Below are 9102 nucleotides of genomic sequence, written 5' to 3'. Positions count from 1 at the left end.
TACAGAACAACCTTAAGACATCCCTTGAAGCGTACTAACATTCCATATCACCATCCAGGCCAGTAAGATTGTGTCAAACTGGCTGTAGTTTTAACCCTGTTCAGTGCCAACAGTCAAAAGCTGGGACTTGATGGTTAACTGACCTTTAGAACATACAGATCAACAAAAAATATGTTTATTACTGTTTTTATTATTCTCAGGCAGCAAATTCTCCAAAGTCCTCCAATAACCAAACCCACGTGTTACGTTGCTGGCTCTATCTTGTCAATCTCTTCCTTCTTTGGACCCTCCTCTCGGTTTTTGCCCTGCTGCATGGTATGCACCGATGGGCCCATCCTTAGGATCTTCCCACTGCCCAAGCACTCATCACCCTTGTAGAACACGGCAAACTAGGAGATAAACACAGGGAGAGTCTTTTCAGCAGCTGCAAACAGCATGGAGAGCAACTGCAGGCTGTGCAAGACCTGCTGGACACTGAGTGTATTTATTTATATTTTTTCTGACTAAATCTTAAAAAAAAAAAAAAAAAATTAAAAAATGCAAAGGATTTCTTGGCTCATACAAGTGTAAATATAAACATGTTGATGGAAATTCCATCATGAACTTCTACAGTATTATCTCAAAACTCTTCAGTTACTAAGGTGGAATGGATTGTGCTGGAAAGCTTCCTTTCTCAAAGGGGACAACATACATATCATCTGCATCTTCACCAGACCTTCCCCAGATACCTGTGCCCAGGCTACAGTGGCACTTCTCAAAACAGGAAAGGGACCAAGGACTACTGGAACAGACTACCTGGAAGGAAGCGACGGGGGGTCCCTGATGTGCTCAGCAGGTGTTTGCAGGAGAGGAGGAGCACAGACGTCCTGGCCTTGTCTTGTTACCTTGCAGTAAAGAGCCCGGTTACCGGCTCAGCAGCTCCTGGTCATCAGGGGCTTTTCATGACTATCATCAGCTCTGGCTGGAGTCTTCTCAGCTCAGTGTACTTCTCTTAAGTGTATTTCTCCATCAAAAATAGCTCTCAGACAATTTCCCTCCTGATGTGTCCCATGGGCCCCAAAGTTTTGGGGAGGGAAAGGGAGGGTAGAACATAAGCTGGGAGAGGGCATGCAGAAAATGTTTGAGAACCACTGGTTTACGATGTGATCGAGTATCTTTGTATTAGCAGTGTTAAAAGGCACCTCTTCTCAGTACTGTTCCGGGACAACAGATCCTTACTAAACACATTTGAACACTAGAACCATATTAAGCAGCCAATTATCAAACGAATGTCTTTTTAAATCTATTTCTTGGAGACAACAGGTTCCATTTCTGCTTATAAAACTGATTACCAGAGGTGACTTCATGTATTTCTAAAACTTGTAAGCCAGTTTCTCAGACTATATGGATAACAACCACCATATAAAACTAGAAACAAACTCCTTCAAAAGAGTTGATGAATAGTCAAAATAGAGCTAACTGCTGTCACATGCAAATAAATTAATTATTTTGCTCCAGCTAATAAAAACACTACTCTGTTTTATTAGGCAGATAAGCCAAAACACAAAAAAGGAAAGAAAATCACTTCTAATAACTTACCTGCCCAGGTGTGATAGCTCTTGCTGGCTTCACTAGTGTCACCCACACACTCCCATCTTGGTTTAGAGTCAGAACACAAGGCACTAGAGCAGAAAATGGCCAAACACTTGCCAGTTAATCCTTATGTTCACATTAAAAAACAGAAAAACCTTCATCACTCAGTTAAACAGATGTAAGTCAAGATAATACTACACAGAATTGTTCTATAAAGACACTACAGAAAGGCAAGCCAAAACATTCCAACTATTTCTGCAAAACTACACTGAACACACTACCAGTTTCACAAAATGAGTAAAACAAAAAACAAAACAAGGTTTCATTACCCAGTGCCATCTGGTGCCGAAACCTGAAATGACATTCCATCATTTTATCTCTAATGAGCTCTGCAGGAGGTTCCTCTGCTATCCAGTGCACTCGGTTTGTCCGCAACAGGTCTCTGTACAGAGCAGGGTGATCTGTTGACGGTGCCTTAAAACATGTTTATTTAATGCTGATGTTTTTGCCAGAGAGTGTATAACTTGTAAAGCATGAAATACAGAAGCAGTATCAAACCATATCAAAATGAAGGCAAAATAAATAAGAAAGCATTTATTAGCACTTAATCAGCTTCCAGGTGGAAACCTTTAATGAAGAAAATAGGCTAAAGCAAGCCTGAATTATTTGTCAGTCTTCTCCATCTCAAGAAGTGTTGTCACTTCTTGTATTCTTTTTCCTCCAATCATAATTTCTGCCTCCTTCATGCTGAGTTCAGGTATCTACTGCCCTCCTTACCCTACCTCAACAAGATCCTACCTCCCTCTTCTCCAATTTCTCAACTCAACACCTCCCCAACAAAGGTGTTGCACACACACAACCTTACTGTAGGACATAAAAAAAACCTTCTTAGTGGTCCTGCCTGTTTCCTCCCAACTCTCATTTGATTATGATTTCCCCCCACCTCCAGGCACATCAACAAGTAGCAGAACACCTCATTATAATCACATCAGTATCAAATACGAATAACAACTGCATTAAGAGCAAAAAACATTAACAGTGATAGCAAGCTGCAGAATTCCCAGTCATGTCATATGATTAGTCATTAACCCAACAATTATTTGCAGTATTATATATATTCTGCCTCGGTTTTCAAAAAGATAAAACTGTATTACTGGCTACTACTTCTTTTACTAGGAAAAGAAAGTAGCAATACATAGTAAAACAAGATAATACACATTTTATATAGTATCAGAACTACTACAATAAAAACGTCATGTTTTAGAGTAGAAAATGAGAGCTCAGTAGACTAGCTGATTCTTTTCAGTATTTGCCTTTTGTTTGGAAAAGTTTTATGCCAAAATCTGCAACAATTCTCTACTCAAGAAGAGCCAGTTTGGACAAGATGTTTCATATCTGCTGATGCTGCTCTCGTTGATTCTTGTTTCCCTCAAGAGGAAAGCCAAGAATTCTGCCCGGGTTAGAATCACATTCCATACAGCAGGAGTCACAAAATGCTTGCATTAGTTATTTGCAATACCAGTTTTAATTAACTCACCACAAAGACATCTCCAGTGCTGACATCTTTGTCTACAACGAACCAAGCATCCTTCAGACCTGCTAGTCTAGCCCTCTGGCCTATTGTGTAAAGGAACCAACCTAAAGAAATATGAAAATGTAACACTGCTAGCAACTTCTATTCTTTCACTTTCAGAAAAATATGTTAAAATTATTCCCCCAAAACTTTACCACTAAACAAAGAATCACAAACCAAGTTGTCTTAGAGAAGTGTGGCATTACAAACTAAACTAACATCTACTTGAAAGTTTTCATCTCTACCTGAAGCGCATGATTTCAAGCTAATCTGTTTCAATTGTGGTATTCTTAGGGTTTAGAAAAGACAAGCGCTTATTTCTCTATTTCAGCTTCAGTTTGTGGTTTTGCTACCACTCAGTCTTACCAGTTTCCCTTACTTTTAGGTAGTGGTAGAACATCCTGCTTCCATAAATTACCTGGAAGAGGAACTCAGTTCTGGCAGCTAGAACTGAGGAGAGCAAAGGAGGGACACACAGAAGGAAAGGAAAAGGTAAGCTGCCCATTTTTGGTGATGTCCTACTATGCATCACTGAGGTGCACGGTGTATTTTTTCTGCAAAGTCTAGGTACTAAAGAACCTGGAACTGAAGCACAGTAATTTTGAAAGAATTAAATAGCAAAGGTCTCTCAGTAGTAAATGAACAACCACTTAGTATCAACAAAGTAACCCTAATAATTATCACTTACTTTCTTGCAACGTGGAACAAATAATCAAGAATCAGTTGTAGTTCAAGGCTCTACTATTATATAAAGTAAGTTTTCCATGATTATTAGTTATCAAACTCAGAAAAACCTGCAGGCTGATTTGGAATTTCACAAAAATTTGTCCCTCCAAATACAAGCAGTATTGTTCCATTTATCTAAAAGCAGTTATTAAGGTGGGTTAGCCAATTACCTTTGTGTGTTCCCAGAACCTTCTTATCTTCAATGGAAACAAAATTACCTGGTCGAGGTTCTAAATACTACCAAATAGAAAGAGATTGGTTAAGCCACAAGATGGCCCCAAAAAACTTGACAGTATATTTCAGGTTCTGTCACTACATTCTCTTGAAGTGGGAAAGGAACTTCTCCATAAGCAAACTCTGCCCAAGCAGCTTACTGCCTCTTCCCTGATGCTGCTTTAGAGAGAAAAGTAGGAACGGCAGTCCCTATCAGCAGTAATTCTGGGCTTCACTCCCCCCATCCTCACTTACGCCAGTGACAGCAGGATTCAGCCATTTGCCCCTCTCACATCCCAACGACATGCCAGAGCCTGGCAGGCACAGGACTGCAAGTTCACACACTCCTTTGGCGACAGACAGTGACTGACTGTTTGTTGGTGGAGGGGCAAGATACTTTCTACAGGCTATTGGCATTAGCTTCTGGGTAGGCTTGGGACTGCAAAGGAAGATGGGACGTTGCTACTTAGCATGGGCCACAAGCTGTTGGAGATTTTTCTGTAGACAGTGTCATAAATTACTACTGAAAACAAGAACAGAACATAAAGTTGTCATAGATTTAATGTTGCTCACCTCAAGAAGGAAATTTTCAAAGTTTCTTTCACCAATGAAACAGACTCCCATACTCTGAAAAGGAAACATGGTATTGAATCTATAAAAGCAGAGAAAAACGTTTGAAATAATGTCTATTAATAACCTGTCCAAGATGGATTTCCACCCCCGATGTGTCCCAAACTATGCTAGGCATCTCACAAAATAAACAAAACCACATCATCTGCTCCAACATAGGTAAACTAATTCTATACAGTATCAGTGAGAGCCATAGGCACAGAAGAGGAGAAAAATAATCAGAAATAGAACACGTTGAATAAATAAATACATTAACCTTGACGACTATATTGTATGTATATTAAAAACAGAAGTCTCTTTCAGATTCAAGTACAAAAGTAACACAAATTACACAGTAATGGTATACCTCTTGAAAAAAAAACCTTTAAAAAACAAATAGGCTTTCCTTTCCCTTTCAGCTACTGCCTACATTCTTCAAACACCTATTTACAGCAGATGAATATAAACATTAAAACCAATCAAGACAGCATCAGTAATACAACTGCTGTCTGCATTATATTTTTTTAGATCAATTCACGAAGTGTTAGTGCTCAGAGAACAGTAACTGTGGCAAAACAGTATGACCCAATTTCTGTAGAGACATATTGAAAAACAATTACAGTGAGGAAGCCTTTAAAAGCTGTGGAAAATAAAGACCAAAGGCTTCTCACCTGCTGTGATAGGGAATGCTTTCCTTAAGGCTCACAGCATCCTAACACATTCACCTTCACCTTAGCTCTTCTAAGACACAATGGTAGACAAATTATCTGCAAGCTAAAATACACAGCTAACCACAAGCTCATAAAAGTGCTTTTAAGCAAGTAGACAGCTATAAAACTGCTTCCCAACCTATTCTATTATGGTGCTCGGAAACAGACGAGTTGCCAGAGATTAAAGTTCAAAAAGTTCAGGAAAGTCTATTCTAGAGAGAAGTACAAATCAAAAGACTTTAAGTGTTACCATGCCTCTTTTTTCTTTAGCACATGATGAAGGCCATGTTCAGCTGCTATCTTCTTTACAAAACTTTTTGTCAAATCCCCTAAAGGGAAAATGGTTTTCCTCAAAGCATCCTGCGAGATCTGACTTAGAAAGAAGGTCTGGTCCTTAAAGAGGTCAGCCCCTTGAAGGAGTTTCACAGCTGCAAAGTGCAGAACACATAAAGCATCTCAACATAACGCCCTTTAATAGTTCAACTTCCTTTAGTATTTTGTTTGACAATCAACATTTTAGTTTTATTATTTCCAAGTACATGTTAAAGACAGTATTTTAAGGTTTTTCAAAATCTGACTAAAAATGTTTGGGTATTTTCTCACCACTAAAAAGATCTACAAAGCTTCTGACTTTGTACAACGTGGAATCTTACAAAGTCTTACACTGCCTCATCTATTACAACACTGCTTGTATCATTGGCAAGAACAACAACAATATGAAAAACAAAAACAACTTTCACATGAAGTGTGAAAGAGAGAATGAAGATTCAAATACCTTAGAGTATATTGTTCTTCAAAAAGACATTCGGTTTTGCCCTGAAATCACACTGCTATAAATCAATGATTTGAACAATCAGCAGTTATTCCCAGTGCTCAGAGAGAAGAGTTTGACTTTTTTCTTTAAAACAGATGAAGTCTCCCGATTGCCCAGATGAAATAAAATTGGTATAGTTTTTCAGTCATGTTCTGTCCCCTCTCTTCAAGAGCTAATAGCTCTGCTGTTGTACAAACTCTACTTACATGTTCCTTGACTTAAACGAATATTAACTACAGGCTAATCGTTCAGTCACAACTAATAATACAAAATCTCAGCAACGGGGCGGGAAGCCTGTTTAAAACATCACAAAATACAATGACTGTGAATCACAGTCTGTCACAAATATAGACTGTTGGTCCTGCTGGGGCCATTTCTACTTTCCAGAAATAAAATTTAAACAAACAAACAAATAAACCCATTTAAGTACAGTACAAACAAATGAAAGCGGGAAAGCTGTAATACAAAAACATCACCATGGCAGCTTCGCATAGTGGTAGTTTGCAAGTTTCTTTCCCTTTGGGTATAGCACGCTTCTCCTTACACAGAGCTTCATCTGAGTTACTCTACTGCATTATGGCCCATTGCAGAGCTATTTGGGAAATCTCTACAATGCCATCTAAGCTGTGACAGTGCCATGCAGAGACATAACCAAAATAGCATCCATCAAGCTGGCTTTGGTACCAATAACAAGAGAAACCACTGTGGTGCTGAACTCAACCTCTGATTACATACAGCCACAGGCAGACGACTAAAGCGAAGAGCAAAATCTGCATTGCTGCTACTAGTACCTTTGCTGACATGAGAATTGTAACCTTAAAAATGTCTGCATATGCTGCACTTGCACTTTTCAATTGCAGTGTAGGCAGAACCTTGATCTACCTGGGAAAATCAGGCTTCTACAGGAGAACAGAGAAATAAGGCAGAATAGTTGAATTACTGAAGAAGAACATGATTTTTTTCCAGTAAAATAATATACAGTCTAATAGTATGTTACTAATTTTAATGTTTCAAATCCCTAATTCTAAAATTCCACTTAAGCATATTCCCATGATGAGTTCTATCGAGACAATATACCAAATAGCCAAAGAATACATTCCCTAAAATAGAAGAAATATTAAAAAAGAAAATTTTATGTAAGCCATGGAAATACTTCGTAAAGATTTCCTGAAACACTTCTCCAAGATTATGGAAGATAGCCCTGTCCCCTTAATCCACATTACAGCTCCTCCAGAATGTTGATTACTACTGAAATGCTTATTCCTACCTCTGCACCTGGATTAGAACTCTTAAAAATAGAACGTGTAATACTTGACTAGTCAGGGTAATTTTCAGTAATGTAAAGCCTCTGTTTTGTGCAATTACCCTTCTACAAAGGCTGGGGTTTAAATAAAGTTAAAACACTTGTTGTGTGTAAGATAACAAACTTCCCTGACTCTGTGACACCAAATATAGTTTAAATTTCTGTTTCATATCTATGGCGAAATATGAAATGAAGAAACCACTTACTATTTCTAACTTCAAAACGGTTTCTGAAAAGCCTTTGTGGTCTTTTAACATGTTTCTGTTGAAACACTTCTTCATCCTCTAGTGAGGTCCTAGCATAATGCCCAGTAGCAATTGCATCTGCTCCTATCAAGAAAAAAAACACAAAACACAAAGGCACATATTTGAAATTCAGAGTTTAAAACAGGATTATAAACATCCAGTAGAAAAAGAAGCAAGCAATGAAGGAAGAAAACCTATAGAGAGGTCTTATACTGACAATAATAACGTAAACTATTCATCAGCATGCCAGCACTTGTGCTTCTGTACTTTAAGGACCACCTAAGAATGTAAAACTTAATGGTCAAGTCAATGTATGTCCCCAAATTACATCTGTTCCCACATATGAGCAACCTAGCCTAGTGGAAGATGTCCCTGCCCACAGCAAAGAGGGTGGACTAGAAGATCTTTAAAAGTCCTTTCCAACCTGAACCATTCTATGATTCTATATGTAAAAGCAAACTTAAAACCAAATACTTTGCGATGATTGAAATACTGCCACGGAGATATGTGAATTAGGCATGCATATGAACTCGTGTTTTTCCCCACCTTTTCAAGAGTTTGTATCCTTTAAGCATTTCCATGGCACACACTCTGTACTGACACACTTGAAAATGCCTTACCAAGGTTATCCATAGCATAATGAAGAAAGTAGTTGAATTTGATGTGCTTGTTACACACAATATCAGGATTAGGAGTCCTTCCCAATTCATACTCTTTTAAAAGGTCACTGTAAAATAAATATTCAAATATATATCAACATTATTAACACTGCATAATACTATCCAAGACTGAATAATCTGTTTAAACATCAGAACTTGAGACCCAATCATACTAAGCATTTTATGTAAGAAATAAAATACCCATTAGATTTTAACCTGTAAAAGACAACACTTGGAAGATTTTCTCCAAAATGCACTGAGGACATCGTCAAATGATCACTCACAATTTTGTAACCGTTTTTTATTAAATTCATACTCCCTCATGGGAGACACGGCTGCTCACTGTGCACATCCTACTCATCTCTTAACGAAATACTTTCAGAATTAAACAACCCTGTTTAATTTTTCAAAGTGATAGTGCAGTGGAATACACACCAGGAGTTACTGTGTCTCAACTGAATGGACAATAACTTAATCTGCAACAATACCACCGTAAGAAGTCATGGGGCTCAATTTTATAGATTTTTTTTCCCTGTCTTCTTTTTTCTTCAAGAAATTCAAGTAGTTTCTCAAAGTCATGTTGTAGTTTTTACACAGTCGTGTAATTAAAGTGCTTAGCATTATTTGCTTGAAAACACTGAGATAATAATGAATTTATTGGTTAATGAAATTAAACCA

General features: G+C 38.0%; 1 protein-coding gene across 1 annotated transcript; it reads right to left on the bottom strand.

The window, feature by feature from the left end:
* Window positions 1-242: 242 nt before the first annotated feature.
* On the bottom strand, window positions 243-8492 carry TRMU (tRNA 5-methylaminomethyl-2-thiouridylate methyltransferase; the record flags this gene model as incomplete). Its single annotated transcript, XM_010294382.1, has 9 exons — window positions 243-389; window positions 1579-1661; window positions 1902-2046; window positions 3110-3210; window positions 4042-4108; window positions 4658-4730; window positions 5654-5831; window positions 7727-7849; window positions 8386-8492. Coding segments are annotated over 9 exons (1024 nt in total), but the record flags the coding sequence as incomplete, so codon positions are not given.
* Between the last annotated feature and the right edge of the window lie 610 nt (window positions 8493-9102).

Source organism: Phaethon lepturus, unplaced genomic scaffold, assembly GCF_000687285.1.
Source record: "Phaethon lepturus isolate BGI_N335 unplaced genomic scaffold, ASM68728v1 scaffold10869, whole genome shotgun sequence".
Classification (NCBI taxonomy): domain Eukaryota; kingdom Metazoa; phylum Chordata; class Aves; order Phaethontiformes; family Phaethontidae; genus Phaethon; species Phaethon lepturus.
The sequence above is the reverse complement of the archived record's forward strand: the minus strand, read 5'-3'. Positions and strand labels throughout refer to the sequence as shown.